The 16,371-nt window shown below is 43.1% G+C and overlaps 1 protein-coding gene across 3 annotated transcripts in view; it reads left to right on the top strand.

The window, feature by feature from the left end:
- The window catches only part of MAPRE2 (microtubule associated protein RP/EB family member 2), a 150,791-nt gene extending 135,226 nt beyond the window's left edge, over nt 1-15,565 (top strand). For all 3 annotated transcript variants that reach the window (XM_075920733.2, XM_075920732.2, XM_006115378.5), the window contains 2 exons: nt 1,181-1,339; nt 12,391-15,565. In XM_075920733.2, coding sequence (XP_075776848.1) covers nt 1,181-1,339; nt 12,391-12,462 — 231 coding nt within the window. In that variant the 3' untranslated portion in view covers nt 12,463-15,565. The remainder of the gene's footprint in view (nt 1-1,180; nt 1,340-12,390) is intronic.
- Nucleotides 15,566-16,371: the final 806 nt, after the last annotated feature.

The following is a 16,371-nucleotide window of genomic DNA, read 5'->3' as shown; positions in this document are numbered from 1 at the left end:
TACCCAAGGCAGCTCCTGGCCTGCAGCCCAGCAGGATATCCAGCAGGCTCCCTGCCTGCCACAGCCCCATGTGCCATTCAGAGTGGCTAGCTGCTTGGGGCCATGTGTGTCCCAGGACAGCACAAACCTTGGAGAAAGGGCTCCATGTACTGTCAGTGCAACAAGCATGGCCTAGTCACTGGTTTCCCGCCCATGGGAGCTGCTAGAATTGTGCTGGGGATGGAGGCAGCATGCAGATCTCTGTCCCCCGTGGGGTGCATGACATGGAGATGCACACGCTTGTCCCAGCAGCGAGTCGCTTTGAGTGGCACATGAGGCATAGCAGGGAGAGAGCCTGCCCTAGCACCATGCTGAGCCATGGGACATTGGCCACCCAGATTGTGGCGGTCAGATCTGAAGGTATGATGGAACATATCCAGCCTGCAGGCTGGATTTTGCCTGCCCCTGCTCGAGCAAGTGGAGCACCTTGATCAACCATCTCAAAGCTGGTATTTCAGAACTACTGCTGCGTTTTACGCCAGCATAAGAGAATTCTGAAATAACACTACCATACCTGTTAAGCAAAGAAAGCTATAAGCAGCTACATATGGTACTTGCACTCAGATGTTTAAAAAAGACATATTAGGTCATCTAATTGTTGTTCTGCCAAAGCACGATTGATAGAAGACTAGCTTTATTTCCGATGACAATATTTAGGATAAACCATGCTTATGACAAATGTACACTAATTCAGACAAAGTAGAAATGCAGTCATGATGAATTGTCATCACAAGTGCTAAGCTGCGCCACTTAGCGCAACCTCAGTGGGAGGCAAGTTTTAAAGTCCTAGATCCTGAGCCACTGTCATTATAGCTTACTATTGCTATGCGTTGCAGCACTGAAACATTCTGCAGAAATGACCCCTTCAGAGTTGGGGTTGAGGTACAGAGATAGGTATTATGAGGAAATCTACACTGTTTTACCCATGTTGTTCTGTAAACGAGGATTTCTGTATTCAGATAGTCTGGCACCTTGAACAACTACTAAATATACTTTTTACAATCCTTTAAACTTAAAGTGTGTTTATTAAGCTTATATTGTTGTATGCACTGTTCTGTACTGTAGACAAAGCCTCACTCTTTCTCAGAGAGAGCATGTGCTGTTCTCATGTCGTTTTAACATATATGTTTTTTATTTATAGGTACATTCATTAAAACTTGCACTTGAAGGTGTGGAGAAGGAAAGGGATTTCTACTTTGGAAAATTAAGGGAGATTGAACTTCTCTGCCAAGAACATGGACAAGAAAATAATGATCTTGTCCAAAGGCTAATGGAAGTTCTTTATGCTTCAGAAGAACATGTAAGTGCAAGATATTATTTGTTCTAGTACACTTTTTAAATAAAACAGACTTAATTTCCTTTGAAAAATGATTATCAGCATATTAGGTGAAGTTTTCTAGGTTGATCAGCATAGACTATTGCAACCTACTCTTTTTAACAAATGTCAGTTTAAACAAACAGTTTGCATCTAAAACCAATCATTTTTTGCTATTGGTAAATGTGCTTAAGGGACTGGTAGTTTTTTAGCATATCAGAGTACATTTTATATGTTCTGATTTTGACGACATTAATCTGAAACAGAAGGGAGACATCATAAGCATTTTGAGGGATTTTCATATATTCATGTTCCTGGCTTTGCTTTGTGTCTGCTGCTTCAATTACGCAGACATTTCGTTGTAATCCTGTGCTTTATGCAATTTGTTTTTCAAGACTATTGTGAGGGGTGAGGGGTGCAATCACCCCCTCTTAGCCCGAGACGGGGGGCCTGCGGACCCTCTCGTCCTCCTTCGGCCCCTTGTTGTACCCTGGGTCCCCACTATGGGGCCCGGGCCCTTGGGTGCGATCATTCCCTCCCGGCTGGAAAGGGGGGGGGTCAGCGAACCCTGAAATAATCACCCATCCCTACGGGGTGGGGCCGGCGCCCCCAGTCTAAATCCTCCATAGTACGGGGTTCCAATTCGCGCTTTCACTTTAGGTGTGGCTGTTAGGAGCTGGACCCTCCTCTTGCAGAGGGAGGGGAACCCGGTCCCACCCTCTCTCCGGGTCCCAGCCCGGGACCCTAAGCGTCAGGGCTTGCTAGCGCCCCAACACGTTGGACGGGGGGTCACTCCCTCCATAACCCGTCCACCCACGGTCGCCAAAAGTGCCCTGCCCCGGGCTCCTTCCTCCCTTCCTGCGTGTCTTGGGGTTGCTGCCCCGAGCCCCAGGACCTACCCTGGTTCAGCAGTCCGAATCCTCGGGCATATGGGTGAAGACTCTGGGGAGAGCTCCCTGGGCCGAGCCCGCTCTCAGCTCATCTGTCCCCTCCTGGTCCAGCGGAGGAGGAGAGGCTGACTGACCACCAGTGGTGACGACTGTCCCAGAGGCCGCGGCGAGGAGGCTGCCCCCTGCCATACTGGTGGCGAGCCCTTTTAAACTGGCCCGCCGCGCCAGCCGCTGCCTGGGGCCCCTCCCCTTCCGGCGGCGTGCCAGCGTTTGCCCTCGCCAGGCGTTCCCTCCCCTCCACCCCGCCCCCGCCGGTCGGGGCCTCGGGGGAGGGGTCAATACTCCTCTGCCGGCGCAGGCGTGGCAGCAGCGCGCGGTCCTGCCGGTTCCTCCGGCTTGCGTCGGGGTGACGCCGGGGGGCTTGGGACCAGCCGTCGGCCCCCCGTGGGTGGTGGCTACGGCCGTCTAGCCCCCGGGCCAGTGACGGCCCGTTGCACTATATTAAATATGCTGAAATATAAAGGTGCCTAAATATCTAAAAATACTCAATTGGTTAAGGCCATGTAAAAATGATTATGGAAATGCACACTGTAGGATCAATTCTAATACAAGGAGCCTATTTTCTTTTTTATTTAGCATTTTTATCCTGTTGCTAAAGACTGAATTTTTTCAGTGCACAGAATCCAATAATTGTCTGCCTTTTTCAATCTACCAATATTTCAGAACTATTTTATCTGGAAGATAAAGCAAAGTCTCACTTGTATCATAGCACTGTAGACATTTAATAGAGAAGGAAGAAGCAGCCTGACAAAGGATACTCCATGAGAATTTTGTTGGAACTTTTCCCATTCTTGTTAGCTTAATCTTTGTGCACGCTATTCTGAAGATTGACACCACACACAGTGCCTTTCAGTTTCCAGTAGACCAGTGGTCCCCAACCTTTTGGGGCTGCCAGGCCAGGCGGGGGCGGGGGCCGCACGTGCGTCACATGCCCGGGGTAGGGCCCGCACATGCGCCGGGGCACAAGAGTGGCTCAGGCCGACCCTGGTCACTAGGTGGGCGCACATAAATGCCCCGGCGGGCGCCATGGCACCTGCGGGCACTGCGTTGGGGACCGCTGCAATAGACCATAGCTTTGGTTCTGGAATGTATTGGCATCAACATAGCTCTCACTAGTACTATGATATTATAGACACTGCTATTTAACACCTATTGAAAGGTAATAACTTCAATAGTAGTTTGTAGTGTTGAGATAAGATTATAGTATCATTGAAAGCAAGGCTAGAATATTTTACCTTGTGTACTTTTCAGAATAGTATCAGAGACAGCTAAGACTGACTGGAAGTTGTGAGGGATTTTTGTAGATTTCCTTAGGGAACAAACTAATCTTTCAATACTGATAGGAGCAAACATGGGGGGGGGGGAAAGGACCTTGGCCAGATACATGAGCAAAGTCACAAGAACTGCATATGAATGTATGGTCAAAAGAAACATCTGGATTCAAGAACCGTGATTTGCTTGTAAAGGGAAGCCAGAGGAATCTCTTCTACCCGTGTCCCTATCACATGTGTTCATTGGCTCAAATTGCTAAGTGACTTAAAGAATGTTTGTTGATTCCCTTTTCTTTAGCTTTCATCATTGGTAAAACACATCACAAAATACAGCTTACTTCAGACCTTTTATCTGGGTTTCTTTTTATTCCTCCCCTCTCCCCACTAGAAATGTCATAAATGTTCCTATGCAGCAATTAGTTTATTATATACAGTGCATTCTCACCTGAAGCCTGTGATCAAGCAGAGTCTTTGGGTTTCATCTTACAATTACAGCCCTAATCACCCACATCTGTATTCAAATCATTTCCAGTGAATTATTCATATTCTGCAATGGGAAAATAAAACCCCTTATTTTACTGGGTGTCTTTTTCCTCCTTACCTCCTAGGTGCTCCGTGTTATTTCCTGAGGCAAGACATCAGAATACTAGCACTTAGAGCCAAAGGTGTTCTGTTGCTGGCAGTGGAGAGGATAGCATATTTTGCCTGTTGATTCTTTTGCAACATTTTTCTTTTTCCTTGGCTTACCTTTGAGTTTGGTTTTCTGCCTGTGTGGGGAATCTGTTCTTCAGCTCCAAGTTGAATTTTCTTTTTATTGCTAAGCATTTTATAGACTAATCCCTCAGTAACAGCAGTTAGGATTTCCTGAGCCTCAAATGAAAAATAGCCCCAACTCCCAAAGCTACAAGCATCTCCAACATTTCTGATTTGTTGCTAAATGAGCTCTTGATAAATCCCGCTTTGGTTTAGCCTCTTGTCCAGAAAGTCCCAAACTTTCCCATCACTCTTAATGAGAGAGGTGGAATTGGGGGGGGGGGGGGGGGAAGGAGACCCTGTCAGTGAAGCAAAAGGATAAACTTAGTGTTCGGGGTGCACTTAGAAATCAAGGATCATGGGGCTCTCCTCAGGGGAAAAAGCTATAGTTGGAACACATAGTACAAATTATTCCTGGCAAAGGCCTCATGCTTGAAATATCATTGACTTAAATTTGTTTTCATTTCATATTTTCAATAACTTTTGATAACACTCATATCTGGTTCATTTTAGCCATAATTTGACAGGTGTGCATTATGTTTTTTAAAAGCTCTTTAGTTTAAAATAAACATAATGCTTGTGAAAAGTTCTGGATTAACAGCACTAGAGACCAAAGCTCACCTCTCTGATCAGCTGCCCCTAAAGTGAATTCATTACAGAATTTTTAAAAAGTTTTATATAGATGTTCTCTATTGGTACAGAAATGTCTATATAACACTTCTACATTTTTATAGAATCCTATTTGTTTCATCTCTTTTTAAATTAAGGTTATGATACAGTTATGGGTATTTTTTAATGAGATATGGACAGGTCACAGGCAATAAACAAAAATCATGGCCCTGCGATCTGTCTCTCTGACTTGTGCTTTAAATACCATTGACTAAATATTAGATGGGAGACCTTGGGGGAGTAACTGTTCTTGAGCTGGGAGGCTGGGCGCTATGAGGGAGCTGCTGGTCTGGGTGGCTGGGGACCCGGGGGGCCACCAAGCTGCAGCTGCTCCCACCACTCCCAGGTAGGGTTGTCAGGTATCTGATTTTCTACCAGACAGTCCAGTGTTTGTGCCCTCTGTCCGGTAGAAAAATTCAGAAAATAACGGACATGTGCAATGTCCAGTATTTTCTGAATTTCCGACTGGTGCCGGACGGAAGTCTGGCGGGGGAGAGACTGGGAGGTAGGGCCGCGATTGGTGCTGGGAGTCCTGTGGTTGAGTGCAAAAGCCGGGCGGGGCAGTGGCTGGGACTCCCAGCCACTCCCCCTGCCAGGTTTCTGCACACAACCAGAGGCTCTCAGCGCCAATCGCGGCCCTGCCTCCCAGTTGGGAGCCCCTGGTTGCGTGCAGAAGCCAGGCGGGGGGAGTGGTTCCCAGCTATTCCCTCTGCCCCCGCCCGGCTTCTAGTAGCAATTAGAGGGCGTGCCTGCCAGGGGCGTGGCCTGTTGGACTCCGGCTGCGGCCAGTGGCTGCCCCCTCCTCTCCCCCGCCAGCTCTGCTTCCCCGCCCCCCCCCCCCCTTCCTCCCGGCCAGCCCCGCCTCTCAACCCCCTTCCTCCTGGCCAGGCCAGCCCCGCCCCCTGCCCACAATCAAGTGTGTCTGGTATTTTGGGGTGGGGGGGGTTACCTGGTAACCCTATTTCCAGGATCACTGCCCAAACCATCTCTGGGATCTGCTACACTTACTGCTGCTTGGGCAATTCCCAGGACCACTGCTGGGAGTTACTGAGTTGTAGTGGCTCCTGCTATCCTTGAGATCGCTGCTCAGACCGTCTCTGCAGCCAGCTGCGCTTCTGCTGCTCAGTTGGTCCCTGGGGCCACACAAGCAGCAGTCAGCATGGCTGGCTCTGGGGCTGCCCGAGCAGATGGCTGTGAAACCACTCCAGTAGCAGAAGGTGTGGCAGTCCCAGGGGCAACTGCTTGGATGGCCCTTAGATGAGCCATACTGGCCACGGAAGAAGTCATGGAGGTTGCTGGAAGTCATGGTCAGTGGCTTTATCAGCTTCTCTGTGTTGCCTCTATACTGAATTGGAGACAACAATTTTAGGGTACAAATAAAATGCTTATTCAGTCAGTGGACTTCCTTTGCTGAGATTGACAATATAGGCACCAATTTGGATGAGTTGAGTTCTTTTCTGCTTGTTAAATACTTGTTTATATGAATTTTTACTCAGTAACAGATATAAAGATATGAATAGAATGCAAACAGATCAGCCAGAGAAATACTGAATAACATTACCAATAAGTGATTTTTATTTGCTAGATATCTGAGCAAGGCTGGGTATAAAGAGAAGTGAAGAGGGACAGTACTAAGAGGAAAGACTAAAAATTTCAGAAGTCTCAGGAGCATTTGAGGAAAACAGATACTTTTTGTTTTTTGTTTTGTTTTAATAAATGTATTGCTTGTGAAATGGATCTTTTGAAAACGTAATTGAGATTTCAGATAGCAAGTAAAACATTTGATAGTCTTGTTAGCCTTGCAGCTTTTGGTCACTTTTGAACTGAGGGAATTGAGTCTTGTGATCCAATGGTGAAAGGTTTCATATCTAACTAGCTATGATTTCCTTAGCTATGCAATTCTGGATGGAGCCAAAAAAAATGCTGCTGCTTTTCTCTCTCCTAAACAGTCTAGTCTAGTCTCTTGCAGCAATTCAATGGAAGCTGAAGGCTTGTTTAGTTCTAGTATCTATCTATGCCTGTCAGGTACTCAGCTCAGGTTTTCAAGCAGTTTATCTGAACTTAGTACTTTTTAGCACTGTATTGCTCTCCAATCTCTGAGAGAAACCTTTGCTGAAAGAGATGCTTCTGAAGCAGTCTGGCTTCATAATAGCTAGCTGTAGTGACACCTGAGCAGTTAGATGGCTTGCTGTGTGAGTCAGATTGAAGAGGTTATTCACAGCTGAAAGGTAGCATCTCTATTAAAGGAAGCCTGAGATGATGCAGTCATAGGATACAAGCCAGAAGTAAATGCTATTAGTTTACTTTTTAATGGTGCTGTAACTGTTCAAATAGACTATACAGTCCCAAAGTGCTCGTGCATAGTGAAAGTCTGAGTTTCCCACTTCATTTATATAGGTATATACAGTGTAAACTGAAAAACGTGCCCAAATTGCAGAGCAACTTCAGGAAATGTATAGTATTATGCATATATTTTCTGACTGGTGCTTTTTATAAAATCTGCAAGTCAGGATGACATCACTGATTTTAATCTATTTTAAATCAGAAAACCAAACAAACCAACACCCCTCTCCTCCCGCCCCCCCCCCGAAATTAAGCTCATTGTTTGGTAATCATTAAAACGTGTTGATTTTGTGACTAAATATAGTGCTTACATTACATCTGGTGTTTATTTTTGTGAGTCAAGAGGATATCGATCCACTTTTTAAAAGCAATTATATCAATTTTTTGGTTGTGATTTGTGCTAAGCTCTCTTTCTGTAGTACCCAGACTTTTCCTGTCACACCCCATCTTACTATCAATAGAAACTGTTCATGCTCCTTTTCCATTACAGCACAGCCAAGGATCCTTCAACAGAAGGCAGAGCTCTGGGCAGGACTGGAGATGGGGGAGGAGCTAGTGCTCACAGAGCTGGCCTGGGAGTAAAGAGGGAATGAAGGCAGAGCTAGGCTGGGGGTAGAGTGGAGCTGCAGCTGAGGCCAGAGCATAGGGCAGGGTAGAGCTGTGTTTAGAATAGATCTGGGCTAGAGGCAGAGCATCTTTGTCCTGCAATCCCCAAATGTTAAGGGGGCATGCCCCAGAGTTTGGGAACCACTATTGTATTTGGATGGCAATTAAAATACAATTTAAAATATACAAAACTGGCAGTTTATTCATTACATAAAATTGCTTTAAATCTGCTAGATATATAAGAGAAAAGTTTAACAAGCCACATTTTACATTTTAAAACTAATTAATTTATAACCAGTATTGTGTGTAGTTAGTAAATTGAACTAATGAATGGTTTCTGGTCGTCATCATCATTTTCAAGATTTTAGAACTTAAAGATCTCATCCTCTCATTTAGCTTTTTGTTTGTACACTGGTAGAGAGTAAAACAAGCGTTCCTGCTTTTTCAACTCTCTGATGCTTTCTTAACTTGAAATACACTTGTAATTGGACAGCACTAGTTGAATAAAATGTAAAGAAGAAAATTATTTGCAGAAAAGGTTATCGCTTTCAAAAACTGTTGAACAAATACAGGTTCCAGCTTCTTTGCCTGTGACTTCTACCAGTTTTGTGGTTTTGGCAGTCTTTAGAATTTGGCAGTAAACCTGTATCCCTTAAGATTTTAATGTTTAAGTAATTTTAAGATTCTAATAAGCTTTGGCCTCAACATAAGTTCTTAATTTCTAATTTAATATAGTATGTTTAAAAAAAAGCCTGTACTTAATTTCAATAAAATCCAAATTAAATAAGGAAGAGAACTTTTTTTTTAAATTATTTTAATCCACCCTAGCAATTGTAGATCTTAGCTGACAAATACACTCCCGGGAAGTCACTGTACCATTCAAGATCAGGAGAATCAATGCTGATATTTTCACTTCTGTGTATCATTCTGTTTTTATTTTGTTTAACTTCCCGTCTGAGAAGGATCATTGCGCAAGTGTAACTGTAAATAGGTAGAGAAGGTTCAGGTTCCTGTGTTATTGTATAATGCTGGTCTCACAGCCCAGGTTTACTTAATGTGGTCCTAAAGTTTTGAGAGTCTTGAACCCTTAAAATTACATCTGTGACAATGGGGTGTTTAATTTTAATCTTAAAAGCCATTTTGGCCTGAAATACCAATAATATATGTAGTGAAGACACTTCTTCCTAGGGGTCCCAAAAGGTTGTCACAATTCTTCTGATTGACACCTAATATCTGCCTGAAAATGGCTTTGCCTTTAGCTTACTATAGGGATGTCAATGTATACTCAAGACCACAATTAACTAATAAGCCTGGGCTTATTGGTTAATCTTATCGACGACACACACTCCCCTTCCCCTTGCTGCTTCTGTATCAGATGGGGAGGAGAGCAGGAGTCAGTGCCATAGAGAGCTGGCTTAAAAGTCAGCTCCCCATGAGCACTGGATCCATGGAGCCACCTGACTCACCCCCCCTCCTACAGAGGCAGCAGCACAGAGATTGAAGGGAGCATGTGGAGGCCAGTATACACGAGAAACCATCTTTCAAACCAACTCCCTGCACATATCCACTCATGCAAGCCACTCCCCTCTATCACAGGCAGCAGTGCAGGGGAAGGGGGGAGCAGGTGGGAGCCAATCATGTGGGTAGGAGAGGCTGCTGCTGAGCAGCCTCTGCCTGCGGTAGGTCCAAGCTAGCTGTGGACAGAGGCTGCTTCATGGAATGCTGGCACAGTTTGTCTTCAGTGAACTTGGAGGGACCCTCACCCACCTCTCCACAGACAAGTGCTGGTGCTATCCCTATGTCAGAGGCAGCAGCTTTTTGATAGAGGCAACAGCACAGGGTGGCAAGGGGTTCCCCGGGAGTCGGTCTGGAAGCATGCTGGCTCCACTCCCAGGTACTATCAAATGGTCATGTAACCAATCATATTTTGTGCGGTTACACAACTATTCAGTTAATTGCTAACATCCCAAGTGATGGCTGATTGTTTAATATGGAATTTTCCTACTCTTGGAAACCAGTTCAGCATTTTCACTGGGGCACCAAATCTAAAAAAACATATTCTGCATCCCTTATTCTCTAGAATAGAGGTGGGGAACATAAAACCCAGGGGCTTTTGGCACTCGTCTAGGTGTCGGGGAATCCGGTCCACAGGGGAGCCAGACAGAGGCTGTTCCGTGGCAGCCTTCCTCTGTTTTCCCTGCCCCCTTGCTGCCTCTGATACAGAGGCAGCAAGGGGGCGGAGTGCATGTAGTCAATGGGATTAACTGATTAAGACAGTTTTGTATATTTTTCTATATTTTCAAGTATATTGATTTCAGTGATAATGCAGAATTCAACATGTACAGTGCATACTTAATATTTGTATCTGCACTGTGAAGAAAGATAAACAAAAGAAATAGTATTTTCAGTTCAACTCATACAAGTCCACTCAGCCCTACTTCTTGTTCAGCCAGCTGCTAAGACAAACAAGTTTGATTACATTTACAGGAGATAAGCAAGCAGCTTTATTTACAATGTTGCTTGAAAGTAACAGGCATTAGGATGGCACTTTATAGTCTGCATTGCAAGATATTTAAGTGCCAGATATGCTAAATGTTCCTGTGCCCTTCATGCATTGTTGAGTCTAAAGTTTACATTTTTTAATATAACTGCGATCAAAAACAAACAAATCAACATTTGAAAATTGCATTTTAGAGATATTTACTAGACTATTTTTATTTCAGTGAATTAATTTAAAAATGCTATTTCTTTTTATTTTTTACAGTGCAAATATTTGCACTAAAATAATAGTGTGCAATTGTACACTTCCTGTGTAATTGAAATAAATACATTTAAAATTTAGGAGGGAAATTCAAAAATATTTATTTATACAGGCAGTCCCCGGGTTACGTACAAGATAGGGACTGTAGGTTTGTTCTTAAGTTGAATCTGTATGTAAGTCGAAACTGGCATCCAGATTCAGCCGCTGCTGAAACTGACCAGCCGCTGACTACAGGAAGCCAGAGGCAGAGTTGCTCTGCCCCGGGCTTCCTGGAATCAGCCGCTGATCAGTTTCAACAGGCTGAATCTGGACGCCAGTTCTTACATACAGATTCAACTTAAGAACCCCAGGCGTCCCCAAGTCAGCTGCTGCTGAAACTGATCAGCGGCTGATTCCAGGAAGCCCGGGGCAGAGCAACTCTGCCTCGGGCTTCCTGTAGTCAGTGCTGGTCAGTTTCAGCAGCAGCTGACTTGGGGACGCCTGGGGCAGAGCAGCTTGGGTGCTGCTGGGTTGCTCCAGTAGCACCGCTCCTCGGCGCTACTGGACCAACCCAGCAGCACCCAAGCTGCTCTGCCCCAGGCGTCCTGATTCAGCCACTGCTGAAACTGACCAGCAGTGGCTGAATCAGGACGCCTGGGGCAGAGCAGCTGGGGTGCTGCCGGGTTGGTCCAGTAGCACCCAGAGCGGCGCTACGGGACCAACCGGCAGCGCCCCAGCTGCTGTACCACAGGCGTCCAGAGCAAAGCCGCGGAGCACGGGGGCAGTGGGTCAGCCCAGACGCTTCGCGGCTGTCCTGCTGCCCGCATGCTCTGCGGCTTTACTCCCAGTCTCCCTGGTCTGCTGGTCTCCAGCAGACCAGGGAGACAGGTAGCAAACCCCGTTTGTAACTGCGGATCCGACTTACGTCGGATCCGCGTAACTCAGGGATTGCCTGTAAATTTAAATTGGTATTCTTTTATTGTTTTAACAGTGTGATTAAAACTGCAATTAATCATAATTACTTTTAATCTTGTGATGAATTACAATTTAAAAAAATTGTTTGACAGTCGTACTTATAATGTAATTCCATGATGGATCGGTGGGGTTTTTTTCCAGCTATTAGCTGCAGCCTATGCTCCCTAGTAGCTACAGGTCAAATGATACTTGAGAAATGGAAAACAGTTTTCTACCTTGCATAAATATATTTGGGTTTGTTTGTATTATTCCCTAGGACTGTTTGTGTAGTTTTAACTTGTTTAGCACAGTCACGTTCCACCGGCCACCACAGCAGATTGTAGTAAATATGGTCTTATCCCAGTTTTAAAAAGTCTTTAAGTAAAACAGAAATCCTATCCCAAAGTGCTCTGAAACTTATTTTTCCATAAAACTGTAATGAGTCATGTTGCCTAGTATGCAACATTTATTCCACTGAACGTGTCTCTTTTGCACTGGAAACCTTCAAATTTTAACCCCTTAGTTGCAAAGGAATGTACTTGCAAAATAATCTGGATATAGAGAATAAAGGAGATTTGGGACTGTTCAACACAGATTTATTTTGTTGGTAGGCTTGAAATTATGGCTAATTGTCTTCACTCTTGAACAAAAATTAGGAGCCAAACCATAGATTACGCTAAGTGCTATGGTAATATATCAAATTGTTTTGTTCTGTTAAAGTCTCTGTTTTTCCCCCCCTTAAACATGCAGGAGAGCCACACAGATGAGCATGAAAGCGAGGAGCCAGTTCATGAACAGCCCCAGCAGCAGGAAGAATACTGACCCGTCCAACATCTGTGACAATTTTCATTGTGTGGGGACTTTTTTTCTGGAGAAAGGAACGTGTGTGGCCTCAAACTCGAAATCAGTCACTCCCAGTCTGCCATTAACATTTATGTATCATAGTGAGTGCCAGCAAGCCACTGCATTCTGTACCTATATTTTGCCAAGATGCATTTGCAGAAGTCTTCTTTCAGTGTTTCTACCTGAGAGGTGGTAGGACTTACCTCACCTACGGTTCCATCACTGCAACTTCACCACTTGGCTGCTTGAGATTTGTTCTGCTTTTTAAAAAATATATATATTTATTTTTTCTTTTTGTCTTAAGTATGATGCATTTGTAATTTGTTCTAAAATGTTTATATTGGCATCTCTTGTGGCAAGAAGTCCTGTACCACGAGATGTGTTTGTCACTTGGTGGTGCTTTGGTATTTTCAAATATATCTGCCTTGGGGCATAAATTTGGTCAAAAAATTGGAACAAAAAGATAAATCAGAAGTGATACTCAAGCTATAATGATGTGTGTGTTTGTAGAGGGAAAAGGCTTATGTGACTCACATCTTTCCTACTTTATCTTCACAAAACAGACGGTCAAAGAAAAAGTTTCTCTAATAAAGATTTAAAACCCCCTAAGTGTTTTACACCAAAGCATGTAAGAAAGCTGCACAATAGGTTTTCTTTTAGAAGATACTTAACTGTTTGAAACTCCTCTCAATTTCCTGACTTTTCCACAGAAGCTTTCCGAGCTTCTTTCTTTTGAAGGGCCTGTATATTAGAAATTCTGTCTGCCTGCAGCTCAGACCTGATTCAGGAAACAACAATTCCCTCTCTCCTGCAATTGCATCTGCAGAATGCCTTGTATTCTGCCTCCTTCTCTTTTCTCCCCCCCCCCCCTTCCAAATGAGTATCAGGTGGGTCAGCCATTCCTCTTTCCTACTCTCCCCTCGGACATACAGGTATGGAAGATGAAGATTTCCTTACTGGGCCTAGGCATGACCAAGGTTGATTTGCAGCAAACCAGCTGTAGAACCAGTCCTGAAACTCTTGTGAAATTCTCTTTTTAAATATGAAATGATTTGAATACTGATTGAAGGTGTATTTTCCCTGTTGGTTCTTCGGCCAGTTTGCATGTTTAGTGAGCCAGCCAGAAGTCCTGCTGGAGGTAAAGAACACATTAGCAGGGGATCACCCACATGAAACAAGAACATCAACTGACCTTACTACTCCCAGGTTGGCCCAGTGCAGAACCAGACTTTAGAGACTTCTGTGCCAAGCTTCTTTCTTTTTAATTAGGGTCCTTGTTATACTGTTCTAAATTATGGTATTTTATAGGCAGATATATAGCATTCTTTATTTTTAAATCTTGAAATTGCACATTTTTGTCTTTCTGAATCTGTATTGCCTTTCTTTTACACTTGGTGTTCCTGGCTTCTGTCATTTGATTTCCTAATTCTAGATTTATTACTTTAATTATTTGATTTGGCAAGCACAAGGAAAAGTTTCATCCGAGGTCATCATCACTGAAAAGCTCAATAAAACCACCTAAATGGTGTATCTTTTAAAATCTTTATGGAGTTGCTTTACTGATTAAGATCCGGTACTGAATTTATACTGAAACAGAAGACTATTAATTTAAAAAACCTTCAGTTCTCAAATCTTTTGTAGCAAAGTGACTCTAATTTAGTTAAATGTGAGTGATCACTCCCACTGAGTTTCATACCACAGCCAGTATATAAAATACTTTAAATATTAGAACAGGTGTTTCCATTTCCTCAATTGCTCCCTCGGCTCAACAGCATAGTATCCAGTCTCTGTGGATTGAAAGAGCTTTCTGGTCCTGATCCCAGCATTGACCTCCAACCCCCTCACATCCTACCCAATAATAGGTAGTGAAAGTGCTGTACCCTGCAATCTAGCACTTCCTTTACTTTTTTTTTAGCTTAATTAATTTGCTTGGTTTAAATTAAAATCCTAAAACTTAGAAAATGTAAAAGTGAAGGTTTTTTTGTAAGGATAAAAAAAATATTACCATGACCTAGCATAGACAGACAATCCAGGATATTTGCTGTCTAAAAAGGTAGCATGGATGGCCCAGTTTTTAATTTTGTTTCCAAACTTTCATAAGCATCTGTAGAAGTTCTGCTAGTTCAAGAAATTCATGATCAGACCCTACCCTGTTACAGGCATCAGCACCAGATTGTGATCACTAATGCAGTTGTCATCCTTACAGTTATAGGTAAGCAAACAGTGGAGAGTTGCTTCCTTAAAACATGCTTTTCCAAGGCTGCAAAATGATTAGATTGTTCTGCGTGCAAGGTGATGCTAGACAAGGTCATTCTGCCCTACTCCCTTTTAAACAGAAGTTTAAAAAAGCCACCCTGACCTTTCTTCCTATTCTGTCTTGTAATTGGTCCGAGGAGTATAATCTTTCACTGCTTTGTATAAGGCAGGAAGTGATTGATGTAGGGCACAGGAATGGTAGTTCCCTTCTCAAGCCAGAGAGCCTCTACTGTGGTGAGGAGTGATACTCTGGAAGGGGATAAGTTGTCCTCCCATCCAGGTGAGTAACACCATTATTCCGTTATGGTTTTAATATGCATTTGTAATTACTTTTACTAAATAGCACACCATAAAGCTTTGGTTATATATTAAATGTAAACGGAAAGGAATGTAAACATATGTATTGTTAATTATAAATAGATAAGTCATGACATACTAGATGCAAAAAGTCTTATTCAGATGTATTGGTCATTTTACATAAATTGTCGCATGATAGAGTAGATTTTTTTTTGTCTCTGAATATGTGAATAACTTGACTTGCGTTTATCTTTTTACATATTTAATAAAAAATTATGTTAAAATCTGTGTAGCTCTAGAGACTATTCAAAACAGTTTAAAGTGGTAGTTTTCTATTTATATATTAAACTGTTTCATTATTAATTGCAAATGCGAGCAAGGAAAAAAAGCCAAATGCTTTAAAAGGAAATGTGGTTCATAATGTATGTAGAAACCTCTTTTCAGGACCCCAACAATTGTATCATTCTTCTACAAATCTCAAGATGAGATAAGTGAAAATAAAAAAAATGCAGATTATTCTTTTGGCAAACTCTCTTTCCAGTTTGAGTACTAAATCTCTTCCAGCTGTAATTTAGTTTGAATGTAGATACAGCAAAAGTAAACTAAGAGGTAAAGAGGGGGAACATTGTAGTTAAGATCTACAGGGAAATTGCAAATAGACCTTTGCTGTAGTGGCCTAATGGTAGGGAAGCCATCTTAAGTGCAACTTCTAAGAGATTTAAATTTGGATCTGAAATGCTTGCTCTGTGCGGTGAAATAGCTGAGAGAATGCATTAAAGCTAACCCTATGGATCTGACTGCGTGTACTGTGGGAAAGTGTGTTTAGGTATTTGCTGCTAAGCCTTAGGGAATAGCACTGGAGGGCAGGGAATATTTCCCGTTGTCATAGAGGCAAGGAGGATCTATTCTAAATTGCTCTTGATCTCCCCCTAGAGGTTTGCTTTAGTGTTTCTACAAAGCTTCAGACTATTCAGCATTTTTAGTGTGTACTTCAATTGTTCTTAAAATTTTATGGGGAAGATCAGCAAAAGCCAGAAAGGGGTGGGCAGAAACCTTGTATCCCCACTCAGTTCTAGCAGATTTGAGTTCATTGTCACAGAAGATGATTACCGTAAATGCCCTTCCTCAGAACGAGTATGCAAAGTTGTTCTGATGTCCAACATCCCACTTCATAACAAATGTACATTTCACTTATTAGATAACTTTGATTTGAAAATGACGGAGAAACTAACCATGTGTTGCAAAGATATACTATTTACATGCATGGTGTCCAGTTCATCTTCTCCATAGTCCTTAGCAGACCTTGTGAAAAGTCAGTCAGTGTTCCTGCTGCTC

The sequence above is a fragment of the Pelodiscus sinensis genome, chromosome 2, assembly GCF_052426305.1.
Source record: "Pelodiscus sinensis isolate ZL-2025 chromosome 2, ASM5242630v1, whole genome shotgun sequence".
Taxonomy (NCBI): Eukaryota; Metazoa; Chordata; order Testudines; family Trionychidae; genus Pelodiscus; species Pelodiscus sinensis.
The sequence above is the reverse complement of the archived record's forward strand: the minus strand, read 5'-3'. Positions and strand labels throughout refer to the sequence as shown.